Source organism: Cyclopterus lumpus, chromosome 5 (genome assembly GCF_009769545.1).
Source record: "Cyclopterus lumpus isolate fCycLum1 chromosome 5, fCycLum1.pri, whole genome shotgun sequence".
Classification (NCBI taxonomy): domain Eukaryota; kingdom Metazoa; phylum Chordata; class Actinopteri; order Perciformes; family Cyclopteridae; genus Cyclopterus; species Cyclopterus lumpus.
The window spans coordinates 8,372,920-8,388,624 of record NC_046970.1 but is presented as its reverse complement, the minus strand read 5'-3'; the positions used below and the strand labels follow the sequence as shown (position 1 = coordinate 8,388,624).

The following is a 15,705-nucleotide window of genomic DNA, read 5'->3' as shown; positions in this document are numbered from 1 at the left end:
AATGAGCATGATACGTCTCTCACAGACACACACACAGTCATTGTAGATGCACATGTACTTATGGTGGTATTGGTTTCTGTAAGGGTTGATTCTTAAACCTAGAAGAAGTCCGAACTTGAAATGTTGGATCAGTTTTTTTGCTGCCTACACATTATTCATCTGAAAAACACTTTGTTGTGTTTAGTAACAAAAGGAGATGAAGTAACCCCTCTAAGCTCCAGCCTGCGCCCACAGATTTAAAAGGTCACCCTGCCCCATCATTCCTCTGCATTCCCCAACCTGGACTCTCCCAGACTGCTGTTGTCTGGACAACAAGTAAAGCCATGAAGAATTTCTGCTTCAAACAATCTCCTCACCCCACAAACACCAAAAACAATTAAGCCAGTCATATAAATAAGTCCTGCATATGGAGGTAGGTCTGAATTATTAGAAAAGAGGAAGCAAAAAGAAAACCACAGAAATTTCCTCAGTTACTGAAAAAAGTAAACTAGCGGCAGTGATGCAGTTCTGCTTTTTTAGGAAGCTGGGGGCATGAAAAAAAAAAAAACCTAAACAGTGGTTGGGGTGGGGCAGTTGTAGAGAAGGGGGGGGGGGAGGAGGAGGGGTCTCCGGCCAATGGGGCTGCAGGCACCGCAGCTCCGTCGATGACACGGACCTCGGTGACCCCGCCCATGGGTGTAAAACACCGTGGCTCTTCACTTGACAGCTTAGACAATATGCTTGAGAGGAACCGACGAGGAGCTTTCACGCACGCACGCGCGCACACACTCATGGAGTGAGACGGTCCACTGAATAAATTCACCTCTTCTCCGTGCGGGGGCCGCTGAACGCAAACCGCCTCACAAACATGGTGAGTGCTGCATCCGACAACGTCCTGGTGTTATTGTGACAACTGGTGTATTTATTTTAATAGTCACACTTTTGACTGTACACCGCGATGTTTTGTTTGTTGTGTGTGTGTGTGTGTGTTTGTGCACGCGCCTGATGTCGCTTGCCCCCAAAAGACCACCTGCTTGGATTGCAATTTAATTTGCGGTGTCAGCTACCACCTATTTCCACACACGGCCCCTCTGACCCGCTCCACGCTTTTGGGGGGGGGGGGGGGGGGGGGGGGGGGGGCTTTATGAGCCTCATTAGCACACAGGCCTTGAGAAGTGACATTATCAGCCCCAGCTGCTCAGGAGAAACTCCCTCACATAATTGGGACCTGAGCAGATGTTTCATCTCTTCACTGTTGCTCTTCACGCTCCTCAATATGTTCTTCTTCATGATCTCATGATGATTTCTGAATCATAAAATGTGTCTCAGCTCTCGGCATTCATCTTTGAAAAAGTTCCTGCACATGTTGTTGATTGTTCAAGAGAACTGGAGACTGTCTGTCTTAGTCTCCACACATTTTACAAGACTACCTTTGATTGATGGATTTAATTATTTGATGGTTAAAGTCTTTATCTATTTATAACAATGATAATTATTATTATTGTATATGTGTAGCTATTGTCATGCTGTGGGCACAAAGACAGGATAAAAAAAATAATCACACATATTTGAAGAGGGAGAGAGAGAGCACACACACACTTGAAATACCATATAAAAGACAGACATTTAAATAAATTATCCAAAGGGTAGAACAAGTGAACCAATTGGAATCTCATTATTGGGTTTGGGGTTCAAATGGGCAGAATTTCTTTTTTAAAAGCTTGGACATGATTAATGTAGTAGCAACACATAATCTCCCTAGGTCTTATCTGAGGCTCACAGTGGAGGGAAAGGATATACATCATCCTGACATGTTCTTATGCAAAGCAAATATGCAACTGAGCTCATCTTAATCATTGCTTCTTTGAAGAAAAAACAACAACAACCGACTGGTTTGGTTGATGACTAACGGTCAGTTTAAGCAAACTCATTTCCGTTCTATAGGTTGATTTCGTATTGGAATTTATTTCTGTTTTTAGTTCATTGAGAGCTATTTTGGGACGCCTCGTGCGCTGTGTCTGTCTGTTTTTATCGTCTGAGAGCAGGAGTCAGTAGACAGTCATGAGGGCTTTTGCACGCAGCAGGAGGCTGACATGGAGAAGCGGCAGCATCCTCTTCATGTCCCACTCAGGGAAGTTTAATTCTCCATCTGTCCTGTATGTTATCCAGCAACTGTCCATGTGTTTAACTGCTGAGGATTATTAATCGCAAAAGTGAGGGGCCCCCTTCGTTCATCCTGTCAAGATGTATGCCAACTCGGCTATAAGCTCAAAAGTATTAAAACAAACACAGACTTTCACCTAGGAGTCCGCTGTCTGTGTCCTGTGTGGCAACAAGTCAGCGTTAACTTACTTTACCTTACTTTTCTTAAGTAACTAACGTACCTAACCAAAGTTGTTTACGTAAATGTTACAACAAGCGAATCCAATTACCCTATTAGCCTAAACCTGAAACTACATTGTTATAGTTGTTGTTGCTTTTCGCACTATAATTAACCCTAGGCCAAGTGATGTGTTAGTGTGGGTCTAATGCCTTGTCCCCACTACTATGTTTCCATTTTAAAACGCATATTTTGTTACGTTTACAGAGTGTCCGCAGTACGCCAGAGTTTTAGAGCACCTAAAGCTAAGGAGTTTGAAAACTCCGGGGTTACGTCCTGGTCTGGACGGGCTTAAATTGAGATTTTTGTGAAACAATGACGTAGACGCCTGTGTTCCCTACTTGATTGGGTTTTAGCAGTCACGACGTGTCCTTCCCTGATTCGTCACGCCCCCATCACATGACTCCGAGCAACAGGTCTAAGCAAAGACATCTCTGGTCCCTCTTTTCACCATTGACGTTCTTCCTCTGAAGTATTTTCACACTGACAGTGTACTTGAATGGTCATGTGATGTGTGGATAGAGATCATTTTGAAAACGATGCTGAAACGCCCGTGTGGACGGAGATGGTATTAGTATTAGTGTGGATGTAGCATAAGGGAGCTGTTATCCCACGGTCAACCCCAGGGCTAAGGATACGCAGTTTGAAAAGTCTAATGTGCATTTTTTTTTTTAACATTCTGAAACATGCATTTTTATTTATTTTTTACATCCATGTCTTCTCCTTCTTTTGACCTTGGAGAAACTATAATTTGAAGAAGAACAAAAATAATCTCATTTTAAGGTCAAGGTCCACTTCCTTGCTTTTCTTGTACTTCTCATGGTCTTCATCAGCGAATGGAGTTTGCTCAGTTGTCCTCACTGTCTTTGCTGTCACTTTGCCACCATTTTCAGGTATAAAACGTTGGTCACAAATTCCACATGTTACCTTTTAAAGTGATCCTTTAGATTTTCTGCAAATCTGACCGTGTCACACACAAAGTTAAAAGCAGTGCATAGGCTCAAAAGTAGTCTTCATCAAATGTTTAATGTAGCACCGTTAAATTCACAACAGGTAAGGATACTGTCAGTGTGTCTGCAGGGAGAACAACCTGCAACACACCACAGTTTAGTCTGACCATGAGTCCAAAATCTCAACCACCCAACATGCTCCTGTTCCCTGTAAATGTGTCAATGCAACAGCTACAAATAAAGCTTCAAAGTGACCTCACAGTGAATATATCCGCTGTGACACGAAGCAGAGGACGAGACTGAGGAAGTGCGAGTATAAATAAAACCAGAGTGTGAGCAGCGAGATAAGTTCCTGCTGTGGAGCAGCGAGCCTGCTGTAATCGGCGGCTCCTCACATTGCCAAGTCCGTCAATCCACTGTTCCACCTAACTGCTCACTACAGTATTTATTTTAAGTCTGTTCGTTGTACGATTCAGTTTAACAAGAAAGGGGCTCTTGTTTCAACTCAAACATGTTGTCTGGCAGCCAGAATCCAACATTGAATTACTAAAAACTTTCAAATGGCTGCACCAGCATTCTAATCTCCTCTACTGTTAGTTGAAAGTGATTACATTTGTGTTCACAATCCCTTCTAGTGAACTCTGGGGCCTTAATTGTGATTCGGTAGTGTAATACAGTCAATGTTATACAAAATGTAATTCATTAAATTACTTGTACTAGCACAACTGGTATCTGTTCGTACGTAAAAAGATTGAAGGTCCACTTACTAGCTTTTAGACTAGCTTTCAACTACGGCTCACAGTCTTTATTTGTTCATTCGTTAAAGCGAGTGTTAAATACTTCACATTTTTTTTGCCACTAAATTGTTGAAATGGTTATCTTTCGCACATTAAATGTAGATTAACTATAGCATTAGTAGCAAAGAGGCATTAATTAATTTAACGGACTATTGCGCAGCTCACATTTCAGTTTGCGAGCGTTAGCTAACGTAGCCACTGTTAGCTATCGCTGACAAGCGAATTCCCGAGGAATGGATTGTGGCTGCTGATAGTGCCGATAGTCATTTGGGCAGAGGAATTTAGCGTTTAAGATTTAATATCTACCCGTGTGCTTCAGTTAACACCAACTCTCTGAAGGCGCTAATCATTTCGCTGTAACTGTGTGCGGCTGTCAGCTGATCTTTGTGAATGGATTGTTTTTGTCTAGTTACTGTTGTGGTGACTCTCATATTTGTAATAAGAAGATTAGCTGTCTATGTGGAATGTCCACTCAAGGCTCCTTGAAAATGTGTGGTTTATGATATTTTGACATAGTTCTCACCAGTTCCCATACAGGAAATGCCAGGGCAGCTGTAGGGAGTCAAAGTCACTGCCACGAAGCCTGAATCAGTCTCCTCTTGGGTCTGTTTGGGTTGGAGAGAGGGTTGGCCAAGGTGATTTTCCATGGAGCACATCTGAGGATCATTTAAGATGATAAAATTCATCGACCTTTGAACGAATTCCCAGCATGTCAGGAAATAATTTACGGAGATACCAAATCTCTCTCCCAGTGTTTTTTTCCTCTGTTTGTCTGTCTGTCCCAGTCCCTCCCCCCTGCCCCTGTCTCTGTATCTAAGATACTGTGGGAAAGTTTAATATCCCATATATACAGGATGACTTCCTGTCCAAAATTCATGAAAAGGGATTATCTCAACGATGTCCTCTGCCTCATCCTGAACACCCTGCACCCGTCGCTCTTAAATTTTAGGGGACCTGAAGTCGTGTGTGACAGATTTGTTCACCCCTGCCGTTGGTGTTGCACTGGGCCAGGCGTGTGTCTGAATGTATAATGGATGAGTTGCTGACCTGACGGTGCTGACCTGACCCCCGGGGTCAGGTCAGCACCTCCTTTGTGCAGTTACAAAATACCCGATTTAATACACGTCAATAGCTGCAGAATAGTTACCTAATTACAGTATATGAATGATACCGTTTGAGGACAGACAGCCTTTTAGTGAGTCACTTAAAAGCAATTTCAATAATGGCTTTAAGCTTGAGTATGAAAGTAGAAACGACAGTCATTCTTTCACAAAAAAAAAGGTGAATTCATAAGCAAAAAACCGTCATCCTGCTCACTACGCTGTGGTAATTTGACCCAAAAAAATTATGTGATGACGTTACCTTGGGTGTCTGTAAAGTTGTGATGGATATGTTTTACTGCTTTCTGTTTTTATATTTGGGACTAAACAATGAATTAATCAGTTGGAACAACAATCAGCAGATTAAACAATAATAATCCGCAGCAACGATCATATAACTAGAAAAAATTAATCATCGTGAAAACAACAATCAACTCCCACATCCAGCCTTGTATTGAAGTAACTTAATTTGGGCTGAGGTAAATTAGTGCCCGGACAGAAACTTTTAAAAGCATTTCTTGTGTTGCGTCCGATGGGCCGACGTTAATTTGTGAACAGGATGAAGCGAAGAGACACGGGAGAAGCAGAGACAGCTGTGCAGTTTAAAGTGCTGAGGGCCAGCTGTCAGAGGGCTGATCCGCACAAGCAGGCGTGTGCAGGAATCCAAAAGAGTCACAGCTGAATCTGACTTTGTTACTGTACTCGGTGATCAACATGCAGAACTCACAAACAGGGGGCACGAGTAAACACACCACTAGGACCGGGGACCAAGTGAACTGGATTCAATGGGTATACATCAGATTTGGACGAGTAACCCAAAAGCAAGTGTGACTGATAATCAGGTCACACGATAGGCTGTGGTTTAAATGCCCCACTGCAACAACAGGGGACTGAAAGTTGTAGTTGATGTCATGACGATCACGAAACCAATCCGTTGCTGCCTTCGTTTTCAGATAGTGCACACTGATGATTCCAAGGCGAAAGTGCGTGAAACTTGGCAGTGCGTCCGCCGACTGTCATTTGACCCCATGTATTTATGTATTTCACTTGCATGTCTGTGGCATGACCCAAAGGATTAGGCAGGCTGTGTGTGTGTGTGTGTGTGTGTGTGTGTGTGTGTGTGTGTGTGTGTGTGTGTGTGTGTGTGTGTGTGTGTGTGTGTGTGTGTGTGTGTGGTGTGTGTGTGTGTGTGTGTGTGTGTGTGTGTGTGTGTGTGTGTGTGTGTGTGTGGTGTGTGTGTGTGTGTGTGTGTGTTGACCATGGGGGGGTTAGTCGGCTGCGGTCAGTGTGCTCCACAGGCCTGCATCCCAACAGGTGCTGAGCGTGTTGGTCTCTGATGGTGAATGGGCTCTTTGTTGCCGATGACAGCAGACACACACACACACGCGCACACACACGCACACGCACACGCACACACACTCATCAGCTGAGGGGTGTGTTTGTTTTGCAGAGGGTTTGTCTGCACCCTTTTTCCTATAGTGTCTTGAATCTTTCTTTATGTCATTGATGTAATAACCTCTACTGTGGAACTTTGTTTTTGTTTTGAAACTTTTGTTTTATTAATTTGTGTTACATTTGTGTTAAACATACAAAAACACACATATAACATATGGCCTACCCCCTCCACATCAGAATGAATAAAAAAAAATAGATAGAATAAATTAAATAGAATAAATGCAGCAAACTCAAATAAAACAACTTTACATGCCTATTACATGGTGACAACTTCAGTGTGATCAATGCCACTGAAATATAATAGCATTGGAGTTCACAGTGTAAAAGAAAGAGAGAGAGAAAGAACAAAGAGAGAGTTAACATGAGACAATACATTCAGGAGAGACCTGATTTTACTCTAAAACATAAGTACAATTCAATCCATTTAATGTTTCTATGCTTGTACTTCACTATATTTAAAGGGCCAGTGTGAGGCCATTCTGGGGATCAATTAGCAGAAATCAAATTTAATATGACATTATATGTTTTCACCTAAAACTAAGAATCGTTGTGTTAGCCTCGAATAAGCCCTTTGTATCCACAACCAATTCCACGGCAGTTTAGGAAAGGGTGGAGTGTTTTTATTCAGTTGGTTGAAATCTGCAACTACACCACTAGATCTCACCAAATTTGACACACTGGCCCTTTAAGAGGGAAATATATTATTATTATTATATAATTTTTACTTTACTACATGTATGTTATTGTTAGTGGTTTCTTCAACAATTTCCCCCCTACTAAACTACCAAACTGTATATAAAGTAGTTCAAATGGGCTCCTCTACATCTACAACTTTAAAGATATGTTAAGCCATCAGTAGTAAGGAAATAATAACATGCATAACCAGAGGCCTTTGAGCAACATGTGTCATTTTATTTTTGATAAATGTCGTTAGTTTTGCAGAAGTTTAGTCTCCTGCAAAGTATTACAGTTCATCCTGTGGGAAACACAGATGTCTGTATAGTCGTTAGGTAGGATGTACCATCCAGTAGTCCAGAAAGCCCAGTGCAGACAAGGTATTTTATGATGTAGAAATATGACGATATGAATCATTGAACTAAAAAACGGATGACAAAGACCACTGATGCCTCCCAATGAGTAGTCACTGTTTTAGCGTGCACACATTACATTCCAGAGACCACAAGAGACAACTATCATTGTAAACTGTTGTTGGTTCAACTCATTTTGTCATGTCAGTATTTTGTGTATAGACTGTTCTTTGTAGATATCATGAGATTAATTAAACAAATGAAATTACATAAGAACATTCTGTGTTTGACAATGTTCAGCATAATACTAGATTAGCAGTGGACAGACAGAGATGCACACATTCATACACACAATTGAAAACTCCTGACAGCCTTCAAACTCCTGGCAGAGATTGAAGGCAGCCTGTACGTGCTTTTGAGACAGCATCAAAAATAAAGTTGAATGTGGTTGAAGCAGGAACTGCAGTAAATCTATCCGCTTTGGTCTATGAATAAATGTGAGTCCATTCGTACTGTATCTGTTGTCCACAGCAGCGTTATACTGTATAAAAAGCTTCTCCTTCCGCCCATTAAATTCCTTATTTGAGATGTCTTTTGTCAAAGTGCGGTATACATTTATCTTAATTCATGTGTAAGTGAAAGCAGGCTGCTACAGAATAAACACACAAAGCAAAGCGTCTATCTATTTATTGAGCTGTGGTTTCAGAGTAATTTGCTTAGCAGCAATGAGACCAGTGCTGTGACTGACAGAGTTTATTTATGAATCACTACATCTTCTCACTGACAGTCATCATTTCAATTGCATTACAAATATATCTTTATTGCAGATTGAATCCTACATCAGGCTGTCAGAAAACTGTTAGATTGCTTATAGAGATAAGTCACCTTTTTGGCATCTAACTGAAATTCAAATGTGAAAAAGTGCGACATCCTGCAACAGCACATTAATCTCAACATACAAGTTTCTCGAGGTAATTGAAAAGATGCATCGATAAGATAAGTGTGAACATCCAACATTTCTGGGTGGTTACACAGTCAGTCAAACCACAAGCATCTCAAAGCTTAATTTCATCATTAACAGCTTGTTTCTCATACTTTCAGCTTGCACAAAAGGAAACACAAAAAAAGATAACATTGACACGTTGAAACAAATAAATTAAACTGCACGAGCGTTAATATTGATAGTGAAGACAGTGTGGTTGCACTGGAGCTCTTGAAACTGGGTGGTCTGGAAAGAGAATTGTCTTTTCAAGTGGTTTCGATTGATAGGCTCCGTCACAACAGCGTGCACTAGGGTGCTTCATAAAAGTGTGCACTAGGGTCCGTCACAACAGTCTGCACTAGGCTCCGTCACAACAGCGTGCACTAGGGTGCTTCATAAAAGTGTGCACTAGGCTCCGTCACAACAGCGTGCACTAGGCTCCGTCACAACAGCGTGCACTAGGCTCCGTCACAACAGCGTGCACTAGGCTCCGTCACAACAGCGTGCACTAGGGTGCTTCATAAAAGCGTGCACTAGGCTCCGTCACAACAGTGTGCACTAGGGTCCGTTACAACAGTGTGTACTAGGCTCCGTCACAACAGTGTGCACTAGGCTCCGTCACAACAGCGTGCACTAGGCTCCGTCACAACAGCGTGCACTAGGCTCCATCACAACAGCGTGCACTAGGCTCCATCACAACAGCGTGCACTAGGCTCCGTCACAACAGCATGCACTAGGCTCCGTCACAACAGCATGCACTAGGGTGCTTCATAAAAGTGTGCACTAGGCTCCGTCACAACAGTGTGCACTAGGGTCCGTTACAACAGTGTGTACTAGGCTCCGTCACAACAGTGTGCACTAGGGTCCGTTACAACAGTGTGCACTAGGCTCTGTCACAACAGCGTGCATTAGGGTCCGTTACAACAGTGTGCACTAGGGTCCGTTACAACAGTGTGCACTAGGGTCCGTTACAACAGTGTGTACTAGGCTCTGTCACAACAGCGTGCATTAGGGTCCGTTACAACAGTGTGCACTAGGGTCCGTTACAACAGTGTGTACTAGGCTCCGTTACAACAGCATGCACTAGGCTCTGTCACAACAGCGTGCACTAGGCTCTGTTACAACAGCATGCACTAGGCTCCGTCACAACAGCATGCACTAGGCTCTGTCACAACAGCGTGCACTAGGCTCTGTTACAACAGCATGCACTAGGCTCCGTCACAACAGCATGCACTAGGCTCTGTCACAACAGCGTGCACTAGGCTCTGTTACAACAGCATGCACTAGGCTCTGTCACAACAGCGTGCACTAGGCTCTGTCACAACAGCATGCACTAGGGTGCTTTATAAAAGTGTGCACTAGGGTCCGTCACAACAGTGTGCACAAGGGTCCTTCATACAGTAAGAGCATAACTTAGGGTCCTTTACAATATTGTGCACTAGGGTCCTTCACAATATTCACTGTATTTGTATAGTGTTGAGATAGAATGCTTGCAAGCCTGCGAGAGGAAAAAGGAACTGGTATGTCATTTACCTCAATGCAGAAAGCACAAATAGGAAGTGAAAATGCAAGGAAGATGTCACATTGAAAACAAAAGCTTGGGTCTACTTAGGTGTTATTGTTTAACAATCCCTTTTAACAATAAGGGTAAGACTCACAATTAGTTGTGTTAATTATGAATTTTAAAAAAAAGAAAGAAAGAAAAATACCTTTTGCAATTGTTTTTCTTGTGAATCGGATGCATGCAAGTTGTAGCAACATTTTGCAAGAGGAAATGTTGTCATAGGCCTACAGCAGATAAATAAATGCACTACATTCAGTTTTAAGTAACAACTTTTCAATGTGTATTAATACCATGCAAACTAAAATATAGAAACTGACCAGTGAACTATGGCCCCTGGTTGTGTCTTTGTGTCAAGAATCTTACTTTTGTCATTTAAAATGTGCTACACACTATCTGCCATTTTAACTTTTTTATTAATTTTATTCTTTTTGTTCTTGATTTTAGAACAAACTTGCGAAGGCTCTGTATGACAACACCGCGGAGTGTGTGGATGAGCTGGCTTTCAGAAAAGGGGACATCGTCACGGTGATGGATCAAAGCGTGGCCGGCACCAGCGGATGGTGGATGTGTTCTCTTTATGGGCGCCATGGTCTGGCCCCTGCAAACAGACTGCAGCTTTTACCACAAACTGGAACCACTGCGGGCTCATTGCGCCATGATGTAGAAAAACCCAAATTAACTGATGCTGCAACTGATGACAACACACAAAATATCTACCAGATCCCAAGTGTACCCCGACCCTGCAGCAGCCCAGCTTATGAACACATGGATGTGATCTACAAGGTCCCGTGCACTCCTTTAACATCTTCAAAAGTGCCCGACCCTGCAGCACATAGGCACAGCACAGATGGACATGAGGGTTACAAGGTAAAAATTGGTTTTCTACAAGTACAAGTTATGTTGAACACTGGGGGCGTTTATTTTTGGTTTGAATAATTCACAAATAAATATATTTCTGCCAACTGTTAGTATATATATGAGGATTACAAATCAACATCTCAAAGGCCCCATTGTCCAAACCACGACTGCAAACTTAATTACTCATTTAAATCTTGTCAAAGGCAGCTCAGACCAAATCCACAACTGGTAAGGCCTGTATACATTATATACTGTGTATATAGTAATAAAGTAATAAAGTGTACCTTCTTTGTTGAATACAGAGCTTCAGTGTTAAAGTATTCATGACAAAAACAACAGCTTGAAAAAAATATATTGATGTGATTGTTAATCACAGAAAAAAAACACCCCCGATGTGTGAAGGCCTTAAGTCTGTCTTGTTTTCTGGGGTCAAAGTTTGTGCCTTTTTCCTTGGGAAGTTTTCACCCTCATGATTAGAGAGGTAGACTGTTGCAGAAATGCAATGCTGTGAAACCCCTGCTGGCAAAAGAGCTTACAGATGGGGACTAGGGGCCTCTCTATGGGACAGGCATGCAGCACAGGAGTCTTTATGGGCCCATAAAAGACCAACAGACACAGACTTCAGACACTTTTAAATGCAAACAGCAGCTCATGCCGCCAGGAACCCCAGAAAGACAGAAGTGTCTGTACGGGTGAATGTGCAGCAGAAGGGTGGGGAGAAATAAACCCACATGTTCACGATTTCCTTTCCTGCTCCAGGGGAGTCCTGTTCCCTTCTGCAGTAGCCACCTAATATTCAATTAGCAGCATGGTTTCTATTATAGGGGCTTCGTTAATTGGCAAAGTGCATGCATCATGGGGTTCTCTACGGCACTCCCAACAGGCTTCAGAGCGAACACTGTCCCCATAAATGTGGCGATGTAGAGGTCAATGAGGTAGATGCAGCTTTGATCAAAGCAATGCAAGTGTTACTAGTCGACCCCAATGTTACAGCCCCTCTGTCTCGCCTGCAGCCTTCCTTCTTCAGCATGGTGTCCCGTTCATCTGGGGAGGTTTATGATGTCCCGAGCCAGGCGAGACGAGCCTCCCTTTTCACTGTGAGCTCTTGGAAATACACACCAACAAAATGCATCAAACCTGTCGTGGCAGTTTAAAGATAAGCTGACGCTTTACTGCTATTATGATGTTCTATTTGCAGGTGTCAACAACTCAAAAACATGTGCCACAGTGCAGCAGTCCAGGGGACTCTTACGTAAGTTTAAAACCTTTTAGAGGGATTAACGAAGCAAGGAACCTATGATGTGCTCAATTTTAAATCGTGCAGTCTAAAGTCTTTCTGACAACTTTGTTCTTGTGCGCAGGTGTATGCAGTTCCACCGTCTTTGCCTCAAGACCCAAACTATGACATCCCTGTTCCCTCGGCCACAGAAGCCCAACAGAATATGACGGGTGGATACAACACCCTTCCCAGCCCCTGCAAGCCTGAGTGGATCTATGATGTGCCAGTGGGTCCTGAAAAGCAAAGTCCATCCCAAGGCTCCTATGACCCCTCCAAAGCCATTTGCAGTCAACTCTATGACACTTTTCCAGCACGTGCTTGGCCCATTCAAAGAGGCAGTCCAACTACATCGCTCTATGATATACCAAAACCCAACTCGCCTGACATCTCGAGTCCACCCAAAGTGCTGCCAAGGGTCCCCATTTACGACAAGCCCCCAACTCAGAGGCTTACAGAGGAGTTAGTATATGCGGTTCCACCCCAGGAGGAGCCCCTCACTCAGGTTGTCAGTGATCCCCCCAGTGATCATATACCCCTAGAGTGCAGGGGTGACTCAAGCAATCCACATGAACTTGCAAGGGTGCGTCTGCAGCGAATGAGGAACTTCCTGACCTGCGCGACACTCCGTGAACTTCCTGGAAACGGGGAGTCGCTCGTGCAGGAGGACAACGAGCGAGGTAGAACCCTGCGTCTCTCTGCAGCTGACAGTCAAAGAATCAGCACGGCCTCAAGCTCCTCCACGAGCTCCTGTGACTCTCTGGCCCTGAGCTCTTCCTCTCCCGAGCCTCTGCGAGAGGTGACACTCAGCCAGGACGAGGCCTGCCGCAGACTTCTGGAACTGCGGGACTCTGTTTGCAAGGCCGTCCCCCGTCTCATGGAGTTTGTCAGCAGTCACTGGAGGAGCAGAGGACATCTGGAGAAACACCTGAGCGAGATCAAAGAAGCAGCGGAGGGGATTGCTTGTTGTCTGACGTGCTTTCTGAGCTTCGCACTGGACGTCAAGGGCAACGCCCGTCATTTGAGCGATGCCAACCTTCAGTCGAGGCTCTTTAAACAGCTGTCCATCGTAGAAGACTCAGGTGTGATCCTACAACAAACAGTGAGTGCTCTGAACATGGCTAGGTGGCCCCTCAACACACTCTGCCAGGACTCTGGGCAGGTCCAGACCCCTGACCAACTGGACCGCTTCGTCATGGTGGCGCGAACCGTTCCAGAGGACGTCAAGCGCCTAGTGTCCATCATCAATGCCAATGGCAAGCTTCTGTTCAGAGCCCCTCAGAAAGCCCCGGAGCCTCTCAACACCATAGGTCAGCCAGAGACGAAGAAAAGTCCAGATGGAAGTGAACAAGGAGGGAACTTAGTGGAGGATGATAACGACTACGTAGAACTACAGGTATGAGCTCCTAATCTTCTGAGGCCCTGGTCGGACACAGATGTTTTTGCAATTGTTTTCAATGAGATTAAAGTGTCTTGCATGCTGCTATTGTGTTTCTGAGCGCCTCACATCTTTTCCGCTCTTGTGCGCCTCGCTTTTTTGTAGGAGTGCCCTCGAATTTGGAAAAAAATCTATTTCAAGTTTTATTTTTGGTGTTGTGACTTTTGCTGGATACGCAAAGCTGTATGACTTTACCAACCGTGGCTATGATGCCTTGTAAGCCTTGTAAGTCATTTAAACTATACAGTTCATGAATTGCGTTAAGCTAACTTTAGCACTAATTTCGATGGTTTCCTGGCAACAATAACAATTAAAAAAAGACTGAGCAAACTGCAAAACAAATCAGGTAACAAAACGGCAGTGCGGTGCACTTTGAGTTGTCCACGTGTAAAATGCTCTCTGTCTAATCAGGCCCTGAGTCATCACATATAATATAAGTTACTATGGTAACTTAATGATTCAACCATGGAAAACCCAAAGCATATTTGGTAATGTAACTTTCATGCTAATTAATTCGATTTTGACTTTGCTCAGACTAAGAATGACTTTGAAAAACAGCAGAAGGAAGTGCAGAAGGAATTAAAAGAAAACGTCACACCAGTCTCTAACAAGGCACGGGTGAGTATCTCCTATTAACAAAAGGGATATGTTCCTACCTCATGAGCATGATGTTAAAATTTCATTTAAATTGTATTCTTTTATATCGTTCTGCAATGATGCTACCCAACATGTAAGACTTTCCTCGTAGCCTGAAAAAGACAGACAACACTGTGGTCCGGAAGACATAACGTGAGGCTCTTTGTTCTATGTCTCCGCTGCTTAGGCTGATAACAAGTGTCACTCCTCCGAGTCCGGCAGCGGCACAGAGGAGCAGCGACCAGCCTCCACGTCAGAGCACTGCCGGCTTTACTTTGGCGCTCTCCAGAAGGCCATCAATGGATTTGTGGGCGGCCTACGGGACGGCCAGCCGCCAGAGAAGTTCATCTCGCAAAGTAAGCTGGTGATCATGGTGGGCCAGAGACTGGTGGACACCCTGTACAGGGAGGCCCAACGGGGAGGGTCCTCCCAGAACCTCCTGTGCAAGAGCAACCACCTGTGTGCTCTCCTGAAGCAGCTGGCCGTGGCCACCAAGAAGGCGGCGCTGCACTACCCGGACAAGCAATCTCTGCACGAGGCTCAAGAGTTTGCAAAGGAACTGGCCCAAAGAGCACAGCACTTTCGGATATCGCTTGACCTGTGAGCACGCACATTTCAAGCACGTTGATTTGTTTGTACAGCAAAAGACATCGGTTTATGCATCATTATGCCATATTCAACTATGTTCAAGCTTCACTAGCCAAAACATGCTTTATGCTGACTGTTGTTTTCATAATGAATTGAGGTACTGGTTAAAATATTTATATTGTTAGAAAGTGTTGCTGGAATGAGCAGAACAATTGAAATATGGAGTTGTATTTTGTACCAGAATTAAAGACTTCACCACAGTGAAGGTCCAAAATTAATTGCACATTTAGGATACTGTACACAAGCCAATTTTTAAATGCAATTAAAATATGTAAAGTATAACATCATTTGTTTATGATTTACACATTTTTTGTATTCTCTGAATATTATTTGATTTATGTATTATATTACTTCATTGTGTAAGAGGTATACTCTCCAGGGTAGTAGTTTGATACTACTTTTTATGAATATCTATGTACATATTCTTTTAAAGAAAAGAATGTGTTTGCATTCCCAAACAACACATGATGGATTTGTATTGATATTAAACTTAAAACTGAAAACTCCTCATATTATTTCTTGAATGTCTATCCGAACCAGACGGAAATTAACCATGAGTGCCCTCTGTAGAAATGGTATTTAGGTTTACTACTCACAGTGAGTACTGTTGAGGT

At 43.4% G+C, this 15,705-nt stretch overlaps 1 protein-coding gene across 1 annotated transcript; it reads left to right on the top strand.

Moving 5' to 3' along the window:
• Positions 1–670: 670 nt before the first annotated feature.
• Positions 671–15,601, top strand: cass4 (Cas scaffold protein family member 4). The gene is made up of 7 exons (XM_034533903.1): positions 671–850; positions 10,680–11,102; positions 12,107–12,190; positions 12,292–12,345; positions 12,455–13,765; positions 14,342–14,425; positions 14,631–15,601. The coding sequence occupies exons 1-7, from the start codon at positions 848–850 to the stop codon at positions 15,045–15,047; spliced, it is 2,376 nt and encodes a 791-aa protein (XP_034389794.1). The 5' UTR covers positions 671–847; the 3' UTR covers positions 15,048–15,601.
• The last annotated feature ends 104 nt before the right edge of the window (positions 15,602–15,705 follow it).